Below are 21,041 nucleotides of genomic sequence, written 5' to 3'. Positions count from 1 at the left end.
ATTTTGATAATCACACAAAACTTTGCAAGTTGTGTGACACTCATTGTGATTTTTTTTTGGTTGAATGCTCATTTTTTTTTATATCTTAATTTATTAATACGTGTCTAAATAATGAGATCAATATTCGTCGTGCAACGCACGGGGTAAAAACGCTAGTATAGTATAAAATTATAAATACTTCATGTTTTTTTACCAAATAAAAAAAACTTCGGGTTGGGTCGAGTTCTGACGGATTTTATTTTCTCACCCGGACCTGACCGGTTAAACCCGCATAAACACACCTTTTCCCACCCGTGGGTCTTGTCATCCGACCCGGTCCGCCCGTACCATTTTTTTGGGGCTAGGTTTTATTCGGCACGGGTCGAAATGGGCCCATTGCCCAGCCCTAATCTATCCTTTATAAACATTTTTTTTTACCATACTTCTAGTCAATATGTGACTTCAAACAATAATGTGTACCTCTCAATTTCATACGTGTTACATTTGTCCTATCCGTATTCATGGTCCCTCAAGTAGCAGCAGCCTTGGGTTTAGACCCTCCAAACTATTAAAAAAAACAAAAACAAAAAGTAGCAGCAGCCTTGCTAATGTCATGAACCTATGTGGAGCTTTATGGAGCACACATAATAGTTTGACTCTGACTTATTCTCTTAGCCCTTGAACTGTCCTGTGACATAAAATTGAATTTTTCTTGAGTCTCTATATATATATATATATATATATATATTCAATCATTGTATTAATCTCAGACACCTCTTGCAGCTAAAAGCCTCTGATCTTGAAGATGAAGAACTTTTGGGAAACAATGAAACCAGCGGTTGTAATGGTGGCGGTTCAGATCGTATTTTCTGCTTGCAATGTAATCTACAAACTTGCCATAAATGATGGGATGAGCACTATTGTCATTTCAGCTTATCGAATGGCCTTTGCAGCGGCTACCACTATTCCTATTGCTCTTATTTTTGAAAGGTTAGTGAAGAAGAATTAGATTTAGTGTTTAGCCAGCTTCTTTTTTACTAAATAGAAATAAGTAACTTTTAAGAAAAAAAGTCATGAAAAGGAACTTTTTACTTATAAGCAACTTATCTTTCCTACGTCTTATTCTCTGCTCGTGATTGATCGACAAGGTCGAGGGTCGTTTTCCGCCATGGACGACAACGCCGAAGTTGACCATGTCTGCTCGAGATGAAGCCACCATCTTCTCCAGATGAGCAATCTTGTGTCATTTTTTCCCAAAACCCACATGGGTGTTTTGCTTGCCTAGATATGGCCATCTCTCACTGTTGATTTCAGAATCAGCACATGGAACTAACACTCATCTTCTTCTTTCTCAGATCCAACACCACACCCCCACTCTCTCGTGTCAACGACTCTGGTTGTTGCTGGTGCGATTCTGGAACGAGATCCAGAACGAATTCCTCTAGCGATCTCATCTGCCCCAATTGCAACGGTGGCTTCCTTGAGGAACTCGAAAACCCAATCCCCAACCCGAAATAATTAAGAGATAATCAGTAATTAAAAGTAACTTTCACTTCTGCTATATAGCTAGATTTCCTTAATTAAGAGATAATCAGTAATTAATATACATAAATTATTGATTCATTGATCTCACAAAAATTAAAATTCTCTCATGTACTCTTAAACCATCTTTAGCCCAAGTTCTGACATCAAATTTTATGGCTAAGCACTATAATGTTTACTTCCTATGTTCCTATATAACTGCCACTATTTTAATCCTTTTTCTGTTTCTATTTATTTGACACTTTTATAATTTCAAGAGAGTATTGACTATATTTTACCAATTGTACCCATCATTTATTGTGGTAGGAAAATTGAAAATTTAGAATTAATAAAAGAGATAAATGGTATAATAGGAAGTTAGATAATAATTTTAATAAGAACATTAATTACTATTTCTTAATACTTGTGCAATAACTTTAAAGTGACAGTTATATAGGAACGCAAAAACTATGTTACGTCTTATTGGAAAACGCTTATATTGAATTGCGTGTTGCTTAAAATTTAGCAACAATTACTTCTGTAAGCAACCGTTGTTTTAGCATTAATTAAGAGGTACTCTATTACTACCTTCGGTCCTATTTATAAGAAGTAGTTTAAGAAATGTAGTTAAACTAGTTAAAATGCATTAAATTTGTTTTGAATTAAAACACACTTCTAAAATTGCCCTTTGTTATTAGTGTTGGAGAGTGAGAAGGATAGAAAATAATTAATGAGACACATTTTACTATAGAATTAATAAGGGCATCATTGGAAGAAAAAAAATTAATATAGTACAAACTTTCATCTGATTCTTATAAAAATGATCAAAAAATTTCTTCTCTTTAATTTCTATAAATAGGACTGGAGATAGTAACTAAGATAAGAAATTAGACTTCATCAGGTCAACTATATCATTAATAAGAGTAATTATTGTCAAAAATCACTAATTAATATACATAAATAGTACTCCCTTCGTTTCACAAAAATTGTTGTTTTGGGTACTTTTTCAATACTCTAAAATGTTTGTTGTTTTAGAAAGTCAATGCATTACTTGCTAATTTTTTCCACCTATACCCTGATTTAATACATTTTCTCTCACTTATTACCTTTTATATTAACCAATCATAACTCTTTTCTATTAACTGCATTCTTTTCTCTCTAAGTATAATTTAATAGCTGCACATGATACCAGTAAAATTAAATAAGAGAACTTTAGTAACGATATACTATCAATAATTGTCATCTCACTACCACAACCTTAAACAACAATCTTTGTGGAATGAATGGAGTAGTAGTCGTAAACGAAATCATTAGTCTCATAAGATCATGATCATATACTACATCATGTCTTATTTATAAGAATTAAAAAACCAATTCACAGGGTCGGCCCTGGGCCTGTGCAAGCAGGCTTATAGCCCAGGGCCTCCAAAAAGAAGGGGCTCAAAAAAAAATCACATTAAACTTTCCCCAAAAACTAATTTAGTTATAATAATTAATGTTCAAGATGTTATTAATGACTTAAGTGGTCTAGTGGTTAGTAACCGTTTATGTTACTTTTATGTACCGGGTTCGAATCTCACCTTTTGGCTTTTGACATGTTATTTGTTAATTAATTTGAATTGAAAGAATTCAAAAATTAAAGCAAAAGCACGCGTTGCTTGGATTCAAACGCGCGAGCCCTAGGCGTGTTGCAAGAGATCAGTTGCCAAATGAACCAACATAATGACTTTGATTAAATTTCGAACATTAAATATATAAAGGTACCTGGAAGTTGTATCTCTAAGAAATATTTCTCTTTATTAGGGGTTCATTTTTATTATTTGCACAAGGCCTCCAAAATGTCGGGACCGGCCCTGCCAATTCACATAGTCTAAGAAATCTAATTAAATTAATTAAGTGTATAAAATTTATTCTAATAAATATTGAACTTCCAAAATTGCTCTTTTTTTTTTTGATAAGCAAAAATTATATTGAAATGAAGTACAAGGGGTACTTCAGCCCAATACAAGCAAAGAGCAAATAGAAAAAAACTTAGAATTGACAACACTTACAAAGGCAAGTATCCTAATACCTTACCCACCCCCTCCTTGGAAATAGACCCCAGAGAAGGGGCCTCATTAAAACCTTACTAGGAAAAACCCCCTTGGGAAAACCTAGAGAAGGAAAAAGAGTACCACTTGTCTAGGGTCAAGAAGTAATTTCCAAGGAGAATTACAAAACCCAACCCAAAACAACAGGATCTCCAACTCATCACATATAGCACATAGTCTATGAAGCAAGTCCCTCTCACAAAGTCTCTGGCAGCAAATCCCATCCCACAATCATAATATGCTCCAACTCAAAAATCCTCCAAAAGACACTAACCTATCAGTCCACGCCAAGAGAATAAGTGCAAGCTTCAAACAGTAAGAATCAATTATGTCCAATTTGCACAAGGTGCCTTAAAAAATCACCCCACCACCACACCTATCTAAACTAGAAAATACGCAGCTCTCTCCCCCTTAGTACAGCAAACCCATTCCTTCTAGGCTTTAGTCTCACCATCACAGAACAATATATATGAGACAACTCAGCAGCTATAACAGTTATTATGACAGAAAGAGTTTTCCAATTTCACCTCCACTACCCAGTCTCATTCACTCAGCAGCACCTAACCTTGGCATTTCAACCCACCTCCTTCTTGAGCCCATCTATAGAGAATCAATACATGCTTGAGGATTTGACTTCCACTCAAACCAATAATAGGTAAACCCTTCCACCTTTGCTGTCATCCATTGCCAAGCCTTAAGTTGGCATGATTCCAGTATTTGTTCCACATCCACAGCCGCGCCATGAAAGATTACTCTATTTCGCAGCAACCTTATAGACCAAATGGTGGCCATCCATATTACCATTTCTCCCATCCGTTGAGTCTTGCTTTTACCGGGTGAGGGAAACTGCATTAGATGCTCGCGCGAGGATGCAGGTAGCACTGTGATTATTCCACGCCAATCATATATTCCAGACCAAATATGAGAATTGCTCTTAACTCACTTTTCTTAATTTAAATGCATCATTAATTCTTTGGAGAGTGAAGAGAGAGAAAGTTCAATTAAATCAGGACATTCTTGTCAAAATGTAATTAATGCACCACAAACTTCAACTTCGTTCTTATAAAAAAAAAACCAAAGTAAATCTCTCTTATTGAGGTTTTAATGATGCATCTTTCTTAAAGTATTTCCTCTAAGGAGGTTCGATGTAATTTTTCTATTTTTTTGTTATTTTTGTATGCTTGAGAACTCTTCTATTGAGTTGAAATACCTCTTATACTTCATTTCAATATATTTCATGGCTTATTAAAAAAACTCTCATTTATTTCTTATAAATAAGAGCAAATGTTGTATTATTTAAACTCTCATATTCTTTAATGGTGGAATTTCATCTCTATTTCTATCATCGTATGAGTTAAATAAGTGGCAATAATAAAAGTCTTTAAATATTTGTGAAGACTGAAATAGTTACAATAGTACTCTTCACTTGACACTTTCATGTAACATGAGGGAATTCTATTTTATTCCCATATATATAAATATACACACTTTGATCTAAATATTGATGCTTATAGTACAATTATTTATGTCTATCATTTCTAATTCCACATTAATTAATGCTTGTATAGGCTGGAAATTAAGTTGTCTCATCACAACTTTAGTTAAGGGAAAATATCAAAACCAAATATTGCACAATTATCTTATAACTACTACTACTTCTTATATTCAATCTTTTCCTATATGCTGAAAGAAAAACTGATATTTAATGACTTTGTTTTCTTTGAACTAAGGAAATTTGATTCATAAATTAAAAGAGTTTTTTAGAAGTTAATTTTAGTGCATAAGAACCATGTAAATGCTTTGTTTTTTAAAGGTAGAACCATGTAAATGTTAGTAGTTTATGCATTGTCCATATGGATGTATAATTTAGTTTTTAACATGATTTACCTTGCCCATATTAAATATTATCCAACTTGTATGCAATAGTATAACTTGCCAAAAATTGGTTTTGGGTTTTTTTTTTTTAATATTGTTATACAGGAAGAGGCCGAAGATGTCTTGGAGGGTTATTTTCATGACATTTCTAAGTGGAACATTTGGGTAAGTGTTGCTTAAATTAATTGTACATTTTGCCACAAGATACATGATCAAAATATCGTGCACTACCTCATTTTATTTCTATTTTACCAATAAAATTATATCATACTCCTATAAATTTGTATATATAAATGCAGCTCACCCATGTTTTTCTTTTTCTTTTAAGTGACGTGTAAAAAATTAACAGGTGATGGGGCAGAAAAATCGTACGTATAGGATATCTGAGAGGAAATTTTAATCACATGATACAACTGCAATGGAGCACTTTAATAGTATGTATGTGTCTATGTGGTAATTGAGATTAATGAAATTCTGACATGCATGTTTGTGCAATATTGTGGCAGGGGAACTTTATTTCAGAACCTATTCTACGGGGCCCTGGTTTTGGCATCAGCAACACTTGTCTCCGCCATTTACAACCTTATTCCTTCCATCACCTTCATCTTAGCTGTATTCTGCGGGTACGTTTAATTAGTCAGTAGTCACACAAATCTTCTATTATTGGAAGTCGGGTCTGACTCCTCTCCTCTAAGAAAGTAAAAGAAGTCATTACACCACTAATGAAGTAGTTTGAATCGATTTTTCAAGTTATGTAATCATTATTAATGATGCGATAACTTAATTTATCTTTTAAAGTGATTCGAAGTAAAATCCTTAGAAGTTTACACTATCATATATCTAACTTGAAAAGTGAGCCCTAATTTACCCCACACAACTTAATTTTCAGGCCTTGGTTGTTTTGTGTGGATCAACTTCTCTTCTAAGGCCCCGTTTGAAAACACAGCTTAATTAAGCGCTTATGATCATAAGTGCTTATGACATAAATAAACGCTTATTCATAAGCTATTTTAAATTTTTTATTAAAATAAATTGAAAATAAGCTATATATAAGCATAAACTCTTTTTCATAAGCTATCCTGAGTAGCTTATGAAAATAAGCTCAAAACAACTTATGACCTACCATAAGCTGTTTACATAAGCTCTTCCAAACACTGACATAAGAGTTTATGCTATCAGATAAGCTCAAATAAGCTCTTCCAAACGAGACCTAATTCTAAACAGTCAACTAAGAAAGCTGAATGTTTTAGAAAAAAATAGTTAAATGATAGCAATTTTTCTTTGAAAGCCAAATAAAATTCGAACTCTTATCACATTTTCATGGTGCCCTCTAGTAAAAGTATAAAGAAATTCTTGTGCAAGATTGTACAAAACTCATTTTGACCTCCTATCAAGAGATTCGTAAATCAATTCTTAAACTCCAACCATTTCTCTGTCAAGAAACCCTCAAATCAATTCTTAAATTTCAAAATGAACTTCTCTATCAAAAGTTTTGGGAGAAATTTGGGCCAAAATAAACCTTACTCAATTTATTGATTTTCTTCAAGATCATGGATATTCCGTGCGACGATAAAATTGAGCAAGAATGGTGGCTTGCGGTTCCACCGACTCCACCGATCTTCCTATATTTTTCGAAAATTTAGTGGAGGAGCTACATGAAGTGTAATAGAAAAAAATGTAGTAGTCATGTGCTTCAATTTGGTACTTTTTTTTTTAAAAGTTCTCTTTTAATTTGGAAATTTATAAAAGCGGAAATTAATATGAGGATCTCGATTAAATTATGATCATTTCATGTGATATTATAATGTAAAATCAAATATTTAGAATATATGAATAAAGAGATAGACAAAGAACAACAAGAAATAGTTCGTCATTTTACAGTTGGAAGAATCCAGATCAAGTGGATTCTCACATATTAAAGGACATTTAAAGGAATTCAATACTATGACATAAAAAAAAGAATTGGTACATCGGAAAAATAAACTACAGCTCTCAAGGGTTTATCCCTATACTCCCGGACCCATATGTGTATCCTTTGGAGAATTGGAGACATACATAAAAATGTTGGAATGCAGGATTCAATTTGAACTTAACTGCAATATTAATTTTGCATTACTCGTTTAATTAGTGCAGTTTCGAAAAATTAAATTGGGGACGAGTATCAGGAAAGGCCAAGGTTGTAGGAACTTTGCTTGGACTCGCTGGGGCATTGCTGCTGACATTTTACAAAGGAGTAGAATTTGATATTTGGCCTTTTTCTATCAACCTTTTGGATCCACACAAGAACCACCAAACTGATGCTAATGTGGCTGCTGATACCAGTAGAGAATTGTTGGGTGTTCTCTGTGTTGTGATTAGCTGCTTCAGTTTCTCTCTCTGGCTCATCATTCAGGTGAACTAACTAATTTCCAATCACCACCAAGTAGCACACTCATTCATACCCTTCTGGTTTTTATTGTTTGTTTGTCGAAATTAAGAACTTCCACATGGTGGACTGAAGATGAAATAAATACTAGCTAGTTTATAACTGGGGTGTTAGAAGTCTAATAGCATATTTGATTTTCAAAATTTGAGAATGCCTCATGATATTGTAACGCCTTAATTTGAAAGGAACTTTGGATCTTTGGGAGTTTAATTCAAAACCAAACATTAACTATAACTCAACACTCTCCCAAACATCTTGGGCCCAACCTTCCACCCAACATGTGTATATGATGAGCCCAAAAACATGTTAAAAAGACTTACAAAAATAATTTGGGCTCATTAAAAACTGTACAAGGCTAGCCAAAGCAAGTGTACTTGAGGGGAGTAGTTTTGACAAAAATATGTGGGGGAGTACGTGTTGAATGTTGAAAATCCAAAATGTCAAACTATTTTTAGACCACTTTACTTTCCAAATTACAGCCCAACACTCTCTATTCTTTGAAGAACCCTTTAGGGCCCGCATTCCAGTCCAACATTTTTATTTTTATATTTGGATGTTAAATCGCTCTCTTAATTACGACATGAGTATACAATGTAAAAGACTAAAAGTTAAAGGTTTTCTTAAGAGTCGAACTCCTAACCTAAAGGTTTAAACAACAACTATTTACCACTGCGACCGGTACCTGTGAGTAACATTTTTATTTATATTTTGTTGAGTATTAAATTACAACATTAGTGCCTTCCAAAATTTTTTTTTTACAATTTTCTATTTGTTTTCAGCTGTCGTTTACCTTATGTGCTTCTTGTCGTTTATCCTTTATATGACACAGGCTAAGACCATGGAAGTGTACCCATGTCCTCAGACAAGCATAGCTTTGATGTCTATAATGGGAACAATACAATGCGTTGTTTTTGGTTTCATTGTTGAGAGGGACTTAAACCAATGGAAATTGGGTTGGGATATTAGGCTCATAACCGTGGCTTTTTCAGTATGTTCCTCGTTAACTAGCACTTTGTTGTTCATGATGACATGATTTGTGAACTTGATGAAAATGCGAATTATGAATCATAAACGATCCAATTGAAGCTTGTTCATATGATTTAATGTGCTATTTGCAGGGAATTTTAGCCTCAGGAGTAATGATTCTTGTCATTGCATGGGTTGTACAGATGAAAGGCCCTTTGTTTGCGTCTGCTTTCAACCCTCTAATGCTTTTGATTGTTGCTTTTGTCGCTTCTATGGTGTTGGATGAGAAGTTAAATTTAGGCAGGTATGAACCATATCATCCAAGAGTGATTATATATAGATATATACATTTTGTCCAACACCTTACAAACATACTATAGAGCGACCATATTTAACCTCCACAAAATTTCGTGAGTGTTTAAAATGGCTGCAAAGTCATATGTTCACGGTATCAACAGATCAAATGTGAGTATTCATTAATCATTTCCAATCATCTAAATATGAATATATTCGTATTCAGATTTTTTTTATTGTGTATAGTGTGCTTGGAGGAGTGCTTATTATTTGTGGCCTATACACGGTGCTTTGGGGTAAGGGCAAAGAAGCTCAAAAGAAGAGTGATAACATAGAGCCGCAAGAAATCATGGAAGATTATGAACCTACCAGGCCGCTACTAAGTCCATGATAGACTACGTGGATATAATCACAATATATAGCAAAGAATAAGTGGTCTCTCGTAGAATTTTCTATTATGAGTTGTGAAATTATATGATTTGTAATTAAGTAGTAGATGGCATGTCCATTTCTAGTTGCTATTGTGTGTATTTTGGACGTTACATAAATTATTTTAGAAGAAATTGGAATTATCTTCCCTCATATATATTTGCTTACATGAGAGGGTGACTTCGTCTATTCCATAAAAAATAAAACAGGTGAATTCTATGGTGAAGTACTCATAGATGGTGCACCGGTAAAGCACCCTACTGCAATAGGTAATGTAATTGAGAAACATAAGAACATGAAATTTCTGAATTTGGCCCTGAAGTTTAAGAAATCGCAAACAAGGACCTGACCTTTCTCATGGTCATCTTCACCTACTATGGTTGTAAGGAGAACTTAGGCAGTTAAGTTCGTTGAGTCTGTTAGAGAATCAGTTATGGTTCAGTTGGAGTTAGTTAGGGTTTGTTATTCATTCATTTGAGCTATTCACACTATATAAGTCAATCATGTAATTGATGTACTCACCGTTTAATTCATTCCATACAATCTATTCTCTCTCTAACTGATTCTCTCTATAATTCTCTCTCTGAATCTCTGATACCTTTCATGGCATCAGAGCAAGGTTCAGATCCATGGATCCCGCTGTGCAAACCTTTGCTCATGTGTTCTCAATCTAATGTAAGTAGTTAAATATTTTTTGACAATACAATTTTTTTCAATTTTAATTATTTTTTAATATATTATTACAAAGAAAATTTATATTTTTTAATGTATTTTAATACAAATGTATGTGAGTTTCATGGTTTAATGTATTTATTATTTAATGTAAAACTCAAGTTTTCTCCCCTCAAGCTCAACCCTCTTCACTCAGGTGATTTCTAATTCACAGTCGATCAACACAGGCACATAGCAACACACATCTCTCATCACAGTCATCAGAGATTCAAGTCAGAGTCTCAATCGATTAAGAAGTTTTACCTGCGTGGTGAAGGGAGCAAGGCAAGGCAAGCAATTGATCAACACTCAATAGAGGTGAAGCCGTGAAGGGAGGAATTGATCAACACTCAACTCAACATAGGTGAAGCCGTAAAGGAAGCGGGAGAAATCGAGCAACAACAATGAGCAATCAAGCGACACCAAGACTAGGGTTTCCTAATTTACTTATTTTCCCCTTTCTTTTTCTGAAATAGTCCCTCAATTTTGCCCTCACCTTTAAATTTTGCCCTTTATCTCTTTTTTGGGCCCAAAATATGATCTGATCCAAAGAAGAAGAAAAATTGGCCAGAGCCTGGGCAAAGGCCCAGGGTGGCCGGGCGGTGCATTCGCCTCTGGTCCTATGACACACATAAAATTTTAAATACTATATTGAGCTATTGGTGCTGGAAAAAAACTTTATATGCTTTTACATCCAATAACTGTAACTTCATCCAAAAAACTATATTGAGGTTTTGGGCCCCTCTTTTTATTTTGGTTGCCTCCCTTTTTGTCCTTTGTTTTGAACTCGGAATTTTTCATGATAAAATGAAATCATTTTACTTTGAAAAAAAAAACTGTAACTTCATCCAGAAATGGAAGGCAGAGGCTTCCTAGAGAATCCTCATTCCAATCACGCTCCAGCTCCAACATTGTTAGCTACTCCAGGATCAGCTTCTTTAAGGGAATGGATAAAGAATCAAGGTGAGTTTTGTATTAATTGAGTTACAATTGCACACTTGTAACACTTCCATGTTATTGAGATAAGTAAGTAAATGAGAAGTTGTTTCTGATAAAATTTAATACCCTTCGACAACCCAAAAACTTAAATTGTATATAGTATCATATATGTATCAAAATCAAAATAGACAGTGGAGGTGCAACCGATGGAGTGTGAGTTTGAAAACCCCGGTGACGGTGGTGGAACCCCAACACCGCCGCCGGATCTGGGGGGCACAACGACATGGCAGGGAGGGACAAGCGCAGGCAAGGTATCCTTCCGAGATAAGCTTATGGGAGGCAAGCGTGCGCCAGCATCGAGGAAGTCTGCAAACCTTAGGGATGAGGGTAAGATGCAAGTGAGCTTTGTTAATGGGAATGATAGGCTTCCTGAGGTGTCAGTGTCGGAAGAAGTCCTGAAGGAGCTTTGTGCTCCCTGGGAAGAGGCTCTTGTGGTCACCTTGCTGGGGAAGCGACTAGGCTATCGTACCATGAAGTCAAGACTGGTGAACCTGTGGAAGCTGTCTGGTGAGTTTGAATTGAGGGACGTGGATAATGGGTTTTTCATGGTTAAATTCGACAACCAGGCAGATCGTACCAAAGTTATGGAGGGCGGCCCGTGGATGATCTTCGATCACTACCTTGCGGTGGCAACGTGGAGCCCAGAATTTATTTCACCGGAGGCAAAGGTGATGAAGACTTTAGCCTGGATCAGATTCCCGGGACTGAATATGGTGTTCTACGATGAAGGTTTCCTTATGGGGCTAGCATCGGTGATAGGGGTGCCGATCAGGGTCGACACCAATACCCTGAATGCAGAACGAGGTTGCTTTGCGCGAGTTTGTGTGGAGTTAGACCTGTCTAAGCCAGTAATTGGTAAGGTCAAGGTGAGGGATTTTGGCACAGGGTGGAGTATGAGGGACTCCACATCATTTGCTCGAACTGTGGCTACTATGGACATATGGGAAGGCAATGCATCGAGCCACCAAGAGCCCCTGAGAAGGTAATGGTCCATGCTCCGACCCATATTCCGGCCACGGGAACCCAGGACATGACACAGGAGGCAGCCGCAATCAATGTCCAGACGTCTGGTTTGGAAAGTCCTAGCAATCAGGAGAAATCTGTGGAAGACATGGAATCCGTTGGCGTCATTAATGGGGCATCTACAAATCAGGAAGAGGGAGAATGTGTGGCTAAGGAGGATACTAATTTAAATAAGGAGATAATTAAGGAGGAAGTAGTGGAGGTATTTGGGGACTGGATGACGGTTAGAAAAAGGAGGCCCAAGTCAACGAATGTAATGGGGAGGAAATCGGGGGGCCCACAAACTGCTAAAGGTAATCCAGACAAGCCAATGATTGGCAGCAAAGGTAACACTAAATCTACGGAGCATAGGGCCTCTAACGTGGCTGGGCCCCATAAACACCTGAAGATTCCACCCTTTAGTCCACCATCTGCCACGGGATTTAGTGCTGGCCTAGGGAATGAGGACAGTACCACAAAAAAGAGACGTGCACGAGGAGATTGGGAAAAAACCCTAAACATCATGAAATCCAAAGAGCAAAAGGTGGGCCCGGTCGCAACAACGCACCCACCCAAAATTCCTGAACCCCCTCAACAGCCCATCGTGTTTGGGGCAGGTGTTACGGTGTCAAAAGAGGTAGGCTTAAGCAGGCCGGTGGAATCTTATCGTAATGCAGGTTAATCTTCTCTGTCTCTTCCCATGGGACCTGGGAATTTGGTCCCCCCCATCATACTGTTATTGATGATTGGGTTTGAAGATTTTGTCATTGTTTCCTGGAATGTTTGTGGTGCCATGAATGAAGATGGAAAAAGATATGTCAAAGAGTTTGCTCAGTTGAAGAAACCTGACATAGTGATCATCCTTGAACCACGCTGTCAATTCATAAGAGTGCGTCGTTTCTGGCTATCGCTTGGGTTCTCAGTGTTGTGGGTGCAAGAATCAGAAGGGTTCCGTGGAGGTATCTGGACTTTAAAGAATGACCGCTCAACTCTGTCTTGGAGGATTCTCAGGCATCATCGTCAAGCTGTCACGAGTGAAATTTGGAGGGGTTCTGTATCGTGGGTCTTTACCGCGGTATACGCTTCCCCTAATCCCTCATGGCGGGAAGCTCTGTGGCAGGAGTTATGTGATCTCAGGAACTCCATTGTCCAGCCTTGGCTCCTTGTGGGAGACTTCAATGAGATCATGTACCCGTTGGAGGTCAGAGGTGGGAACTTCCTCCCCAACCGTGCAGCTCGCTTCCTGGATGTGTTGGAGACCTGCCGGTTGATGGACCTTGGGCTAGTGGGAGGCCCTTTCACATGGTCCAGAAAACAGGGTAACCGTCTCACCATGTCGAAGAAGTTGGATCGTGCTTTGGGAGATACAGACTGGAGGGTTGCCTTTCCAGATGCTAGTGTCGAGACTTTGAACAGGCTGCACTCAGACCATTCCCCAATCATGGTGCGTTGTGGTGATTATAGCGTGGGGAGAACCAGTAGACCGTTCAGGTTTGTGGCGGCCTGGGCGGACCACCCAAGCTTCAAAACAGTGATGGAGAATGCTTGGCGTAATGGAATGGAGGAGATCAACACTAAGCTGGACAGGGTGCGGGTTGACTCCTTAGCTTTTAGCTCAGAGGTTTTTGGCGATCTCCACCGGAGAAAACGCCGGGTTGAGGCAAGACTCAAGGGAGTGCAGCGGGAACTAAATAAGAAGCTCACCTCTGATCTTGTTCAATTTGAGACCCAACTTCAAAAAGAGTACCGAAGCATCCTAAAACAGGAAGAGCTCCTCTGGTATCAAAAAGCCAGGGACAATAGGGTGCGCTTAGGAGATCGGAACACTTCCTACTTCCACACCCAAGCCGTGATTAGGGGCAGAAGGAAGAGAATTGTTAGGCTAAAGCATGCATCTGGGGAGTGGTGTGATGACACGGTGGCACTGGGTAGGGAGGTCCAGCAATTCTTCACGACCCTCTTTGCTGCAGATCCTAGTGTAACAGAGACTCAATTTCCACATGTGATATTTCCTAAGTTGTCTGAGGCAGCAAGGGAATTGATTGGCCTTGAAGTGGAAAAGGAAGAGGTTCGTAGTGCTCTTATGTCAATGAAGTCCTTCACGTCACCTGGAGCGGATGGTTTTCAGCCTTTCTTCTACAAAAAGTACTGGGACAAGGTAGGTGAGGACCTTTGGCACCTAGTCCGGAAGGCAGTAGAAACAGGAGAAGTGGACAGCAAGATTGTGGAGACTCTAGTGGTGCTGATTCCAAAGATTGATAACCCCACAACTGTGAAGGAACTGCGCCCCATAAGCCTTTGCAATGTAACCTATAAATTGGTGACTAAGGTTCTAGTTAACAGGATCCGCCCCTTCTTGAACCTGTTAATTGGGCCAATGCAAAATAGCTTTTTACCAGGCCGAGGCACAATGGACAATGCTTTTGTGGCCCAGGAGATTATCCACTACATGAATAGGTCCCATGCTAGAGAGGGTTTCCTAGCGTTCAAGATCGATCTTGAGAAAGCCTATCATGTGACACCTTGGTGCTATTTAATTTCCCGCAGAACGTTATTGATCTTATCATGTGCTGTGTCTCCACATCTAGCATATCGTTGCTTTGGAATGGTAGCCGCCTTCCGTCCTTCAAGCCAGGTAGAGGCCTTCGCCAAGGGGATCCGTTGTCGCCTTACTTGTTTGTCATGGTGATGGAACGCCTATCTGTTCACATCCAACATTTAGTTGATACTGGGAGTTGGAAACCTATCCAAGTTTCGCCCGGGGGCCCCCCAATTTCCCACCTCTTTTTTGCAGATGATGTCCTCCTCTTCTGCAAGGCGAAAATATCCCAAATGCAACTGGTAGCGGAAGCTCTCCAGAGGTTTTGCAGTAGTTCTGGGCTGAAAATCAATATAGCCAAATCGAAGGAAGTAACCTCGCGAGGAGTAAGGCCCGAGGTGCGTGATCAAATATCTAGTATCGCTCCCATCCTGTTTGTGCGAGATCTTGGTAAATACCTTGGTTTTCCGCTCAAAGGATGTGGCCTAAAGGGATCAGATTTCAACTTCTTACTGGATAATATCCATCGTAAGCTCTCAACATGGAAGACTGGGCTCCTCAACACAGCAGGTAGAACATGTCTAATTAAATCAGTAATGGCCTCTATCCCTACCTACCTTATGCAGGTGTTTTGGCTCCCTAGAGGGACTCTAGATCGTCTGAATCAAACAATGAGGCGTTTTCTTTGGTCAGGTAACACTGCCAAAATGGGCTGGCATCTCGTTAATTGGGGTACAGTAACGGAGGAGAAAGAGCATGGCGGGCTAGGAATCCGGGATATGAGATTGATGAACACAGCCTTACTGGGAAAATCCGTCTGGAACATGTTGGACAAGCCGGATAAACTGTGGGTTCATATGATGTCTCAAAGGTACCTTGCTGGTTCATCTATTCTGCAAGTGCAGGCTTCCTCCAATGCATCTCCGGCATGGAAGGGTATTTTGAAGGCTCGTGATTGCCTCCGGGAGGGTTTTACATACCGTTTAGGTAATGGTAATACCTCCTTGTGGTACCAGGACTGGTCTGGAACAGGCAAGCTAGCGGAGCAAGTACCATATGTGCACATCTCTGACACTGCTTTGACATTGGCTGACCTCGTTAGTGGGCATACTTGGAACACTCATAGGCTTTTCACGGTGATGCCTACTGATGCCCAGCTTCGTCTTCATACTATTAGCCCGTGCATAGTTAGTAACAGGGAGGATTGCTGGTCTTGGAAGGAGAGTCCAACAGGGAGGTTCACTGTGAAGGATGCGTTCCACTGGCTTAATGGTCAAGGGAGGGGTGAGCGTCAAAACAAGCGTTGGAACTGGATCTGGAAACTGAAGGTCCCTGAGAAGATTCGAGTGTTCGTTTGGGTCATGCTTCAGGGAGGGTTGCAGACCAATGAGAATAGGAGGCGGTGCAATATGGCGGCAACGGCAGCGTGTTCTCGATGCTCTGCGCCGGAAGAAAATACTCTTCACTGCTTACGTGACTGCCCTCACTCCAGGGAGATTTGGGCGAGAATGGGGGCACTAGCTTGGAGGGGTTTCCGTGCAACTGATATCTGGGATTGGTTTAAAAGTAACGCTCAAGGGTCCAATGGGATTCAGTTCTTGGGAGTGGTGTGGGGAGTGTGGAAATGGAGGAATAATATGGTTTTTGAGTCTTCCCCTTGGACGGTTCATGAAGCATGGCGTAGAATTTGCCATGACATTGATGAAATCCGTATGGTGAACCTTAATACTATAGGAGGGGAGCTTAGCGGGTGGTTGAGCCCTCGGTGGAGGGCGCCAGCTCCGGGGTACCTCAAACTTAATACTGACGGAAGCTATGGCTTGGAGAGTAACGTCAAGGGAGCTGGAGGTGTTTGCAGGGACGAGCAGGGGCGTTGGGTCCGTGGATTCATGAACACTGTGCATGGTGGCAGTGCTTTGATTGCAGAGGCAATAGCCCTCAGGGATGGCCTAACTATGGTGTGGGATTGGGGTCACCGGCAGCTTGAGTGCGAAGTTGATTGTCAAGAACTGGTCACGGCTATTGAGAATGGTGAGTTGGATCGTTTTGTTCCAGAAATTGGTGAGATCAAATTGCTCCTGCGAAGAAGATGGCGTGTCAATGTGAAGGTAGTGCACCGGGACTGCAATCAAGTGGCGGATTCAATGGCTAAGGATGCTCTGTCTGGGGTAGGGTTTAGGCTTTGTCTTTCTCCTAGTGTGGACCTCGAAGTCCTGCTGCTTAGGGATTCGTTAGGCGTCGGGTAGTTGTGTTTGTTGTTTTGTTACCTTTCCGATGTATCGGAAAAAAAAAGTATCATATATGTATCAAGGAAACTAACACACACACAAAATGTCATAAATGAATCAATAATTCTTGGTAAATTCTGTGGTGCCTTCCCCAAAGTGTGGGTGTGGTGCTTCCATGGGGTCTGTGCAATAGGAATGTGACATGTGGCCACTACTATATCTGATTTTAATTTCTCCATCCATTTTTAGTCTTTTTCCAATAAATCGAAAAATATACTTATATTAAAAATAGGAAGGGCCTTTTAGCAATTGTTTGAAACTTGGCTGTGGTAAAACTTAGATTTCACCATCATTGAACATTGGAACTGATTCATCTTCCACTCATCTTCAACCTCTCACTTGTAACACCCCGATTTCGGTGGCGTCACTTTAGTAACCAAAAGAAACTTAATGCGGAAAAACGTGAATATATATTTTTTTTTTCGATAATGATAAAGACAAGACTGAATTAAATAAACGCAAATGCGAGAGATAGCAGAACTAATACACAATATATATTACAGCCCCCCCGCTGTAAGTAGCTAGCCTCGTCACGAGTAAACCTCCAGTGACGGGTAATGAGAAAAGTAGCGCCCGTAGGCAAAAGGTACAGACCAAAAGGAAGGTCAAGTGTTCGCAACACTATCTCTCAAAAATGAGAATAAGCTGGCCCATCGGCCCAAAACAAGACCTCCTAAGTCCAACCAACTCTCTGTGATTCCCGTAAAGAAACCACACAAAAAGCTATAGGTGGGAAACTACCCTGTCCCCAAAGAAACAAATGATGTTCAGAGCTAAGACTCTACTCCTACACTAAACCCATCTCGAGGAGCTCACACTAACACTCAATCCTACATGCTAGCATGATCTTCGTCCGAATTCGAAATCCAGTACGACCTAGTCTATGTACACCATCCGTCCTCCTCTCGCTACCGCGATGCGCTCCTGCTCCAGCATCCCAACCCTAGTTTCCCCCGAAGGGTGAATCAGTCCGCCATGGACATCTGACAAAGGGCGTAGTCCGCCAAAGCACACACAGAAGACGCGAGGGTCAACTCCAAAGAATTATGTAAATAATACCACCAATAGATATAGATAAGAGAATAGCCACTTAGGCTTATAGCTAGGGATAACATCCTAGGGTTGTATATTTCACAATGAATATAAACGCAGTAATAACAGATAGCATGCATCAAATAGGATTAACAATTATCAATCACACTCAACAACTAAGTCAGTATGCATGTTGCATGAAATGCAAATGACGGTTAACCCAGTTAACCAAATGCATTCCGGAAACGGATGGACATCAACAGATCAATCCTAGCACCAGCAACGGTGGGACCATTTCCGCCCGCGTGCCTCTTACACTACACAAAGGTAGCCAGATCAGCCGTAACCCGTAGGTCTGCCATTTCGGTCTGCTACAAGAGTCGTCTACAAACGCTCTTACACGGCATTCCGGGTCTTATGACCATTTTGGAAACCGACGACATTTTGGAATTCGCCGAGGTCCGGTATCACGCCGTGTATTAACCTCCTATGTATGTATGAATGCAATGTGATTAGCCAAACAACGTCTCCGACCTCACTCGACACGTCGCCACGTGTTCTAGTTAAATTAATGTCTCTAAAAGCTTACCCTAAGGTAAAAGTCGATTCTGCGACAAAATACAATAATCATAAACTGAGTGCAACCACTCACGATAACTCTTCGAGTCATCAATGCTCTCACGAAGTCTCACGCTTCAGTGGAGTCTCACACATTCACAAAGTCTCACGCTTCAGTGAAGTTTTATGCTTTCACGGGGTCTCACGCCCCAGTGAATTTACACACTTGCACGAAGTCTCACGCTTCAGTGAAGTTCCATGCTATTCACGAGGTCTCACGCCTCAGTGAAGATCCATGCTTTCCACAAGGTCTCACGCCTCAGTGGAGTATCACGCATTCACAAGGTCTCACGCCTCAGTGAAGCTTCTCGGCTCATCCCTTGGATGGCTTAAACAAACTGCTCAAAGAGCGAAGGAGTATCAACATACTCAGAACTTACAGTATTCTCAACACTTGGGATCCGACGACACTTCTCGCTTTCCAAAACTAAGATTTGCCTCCTAAGCTTCCTTTCGAGTGTATTATCATTATTTGAAGATTTAGAGGTTGTTTAATGTCTTATGAATTTTCCTTATAAAATAATATCCTTTTAGTCTTATCGCAAATCTTATGAGTTCTCGGGATCTCCTAATCCCCAACTGACTCCAGAGAATGTCTCGATCCATGAAACACCATTACAAGGTCCGAATCTCATTCGTCCTATCAAACTTTCTCAAAACTCTCAAAATAAAATCGGCATGACCTGCCCGCTATTCTCACTACTCAGAATCTCAGAATTCATTGCAAAAGCATAATTAACTCAGCACAACCAATCAACATGTCATATATCAACATATTAAGAAATAACCACGTAGCACTTAGCATATAAGGCATGCATCACACATCCTAAATTACCCAATTAGCACTTAGCATGTAATTCACTCTCAAAAGCATTCAGTAGATGAATCATCTACATTGTCAGCCGAAGCCTCAGAAAACATTTTTCCAATCAAACACAAACAAGTGCATAAACAGTAAATCAATGTCGAAAGCATCGACCCTAAGCATTAACTAGAGATTCAGTGAGTAGCCCTCACCTATAGATTTTCTAGGATTCTCTTCGAATGCTCCTACACAATCAAAGCCTTGCTCCTCTGGAAATTCCTCAAAATCACCTTTAGAGCAAAACCACAGAAATACTATCAGAATCTATCGGAAACTAAGCTACCAATACTTACTAAGGCTACACGAAGTAGTACATACTCCGAGGTACGATAATCTAGCGCGAAAGGACAAGTTTTCGAAAAAGGAATTTTCCTCCTCCTCCCCTATAGGGCTCGGCCACTTTTGGTAATTGTAGGGTTCGATTTTTCTTCGATCAAACTTGGTTCCTAGGTTATTATTAGCCATAACTAAGGGTATTCTAAACTCGGAAAAATTATCGGATCAAAAACTGTCGCAGGGGTATTTTGGTCATGATTTTTAACTTAGAATTTCAAAACTAAAATCCCAAAAAGCAAATTTGACAGGGACGTCGCCAACGACGTTTATGACAACTAATCCTACTAGCACTAAGCTAAGGCGATAGTTTTCAGCCTAAAGGTTGAAGCTTTACTCCAAAAATGGGTATTTAAGGCATAAATTGATTCCGGCGGAATTTCGGCGACATAACGGAAAAACTAATCCGACAGAAGTGATCTTGGGCACGTAAGGAAGATGTTTAGAATCAAAAATGAAATATTCAGGATAGTTTTGCAAAAACCTCAAAACTATCAGCTCAGAAAAGTCTATAGAAAAGCTATGGAAAAAGCGATCAGAGGTAAGGATTAGCGACTATACCTCGAAACCTTGAAGCAGCAACTGATTAATCAACGATCAAGCAAGGATTGAACAAAATCTCTTCTCCTCCTCCCTTATGCAAACTCGCGGCCTCCTTGGGGAAAATGGGTAAGATATTTGTGTTTTTTTCTCATTCTTGGCTATATATAGAGGTTGGCAAAACGCGGTAAAATGAAAGTTTCGCGAATCTGATTTTTCCGGCTTCATTCTCCATGAATTCTAAGATAGGTTTTGGCGAAATAATTCCAAAACTAAAATGAGGTCTCCTTGTATTTTTGGTAACTAATGCAAAGTCGGTGTAAAACTATTTTACCCGATAAGTTGCTTTTTGCATCGGATGTCGGAATAGAAAACTTCCTTCTGAAGAAAGATTGAAATCATCAAGAGAAATGGGTGTACGCGTGTGGAATCTTCATTTGATGTTCCGAATAGAAAAAGTCCTCATAGTCGGGTGATTCTAGGGTTTTGAAATACCAGGGTTTCGGTTTCGGCAAACTTCCGATGATTGGAATCG

At 39.6% G+C, this 21,041-nt stretch overlaps 2 protein-coding genes across 3 annotated transcripts; both read left to right on the top strand.

Moving 5' to 3' along the window:
- Positions 1 to 734: 734 nt before the first annotated feature.
- On the top strand, positions 735 to 9,732 carry LOC130710088 (WAT1-related protein At1g68170-like). Of its 2 annotated transcripts, XM_057559243.1 has the most exons (7): positions 736 to 969; positions 5,571 to 5,630; positions 5,972 to 6,088; positions 7,599 to 7,857; positions 8,720 to 8,878; positions 9,009 to 9,160; positions 9,397 to 9,732. In XM_057559243.1, exons 1-7 carry the CDS (start codon positions 785 to 787, stop codon positions 9,539 to 9,541), a joined length of 1,077 nt encoding a protein of 358 aa, XP_057415226.1. In that variant the 5' UTR covers positions 736 to 784; the 3' UTR covers positions 9,542 to 9,732. The 2 variants fall into 2 exon arrangements, with proteins under 2 accessions (XP_057415227.1, XP_057415226.1); XM_057559244.1 differs by lacking the exon at positions 8,720 to 8,878 and having other exon boundaries at positions 735 to 969.
- Positions 9,733 to 11,435: 1,703 nt separating this feature from the next.
- LOC130712398 (uncharacterized) lies at positions 11,436 to 12,275 on the top strand. The gene has a single exon (XM_057562233.1). It carries the CDS (start codon positions 11,436 to 11,438, stop codon positions 12,273 to 12,275), a length of 840 nt encoding a protein of 279 aa, XP_057418216.1.
- Positions 12,276 to 21,041: the final 8,766 nt, after the last annotated feature.

This window comes from Lotus japonicus, chromosome 4 (genome assembly GCF_012489685.1).
Source record: "Lotus japonicus ecotype B-129 chromosome 4, LjGifu_v1.2".
Taxonomy (NCBI): Eukaryota; Viridiplantae; Streptophyta; class Magnoliopsida; order Fabales; family Fabaceae; genus Lotus; species Lotus japonicus.
This window is presented reverse-complemented; position numbering and strand designations above follow the sequence as displayed.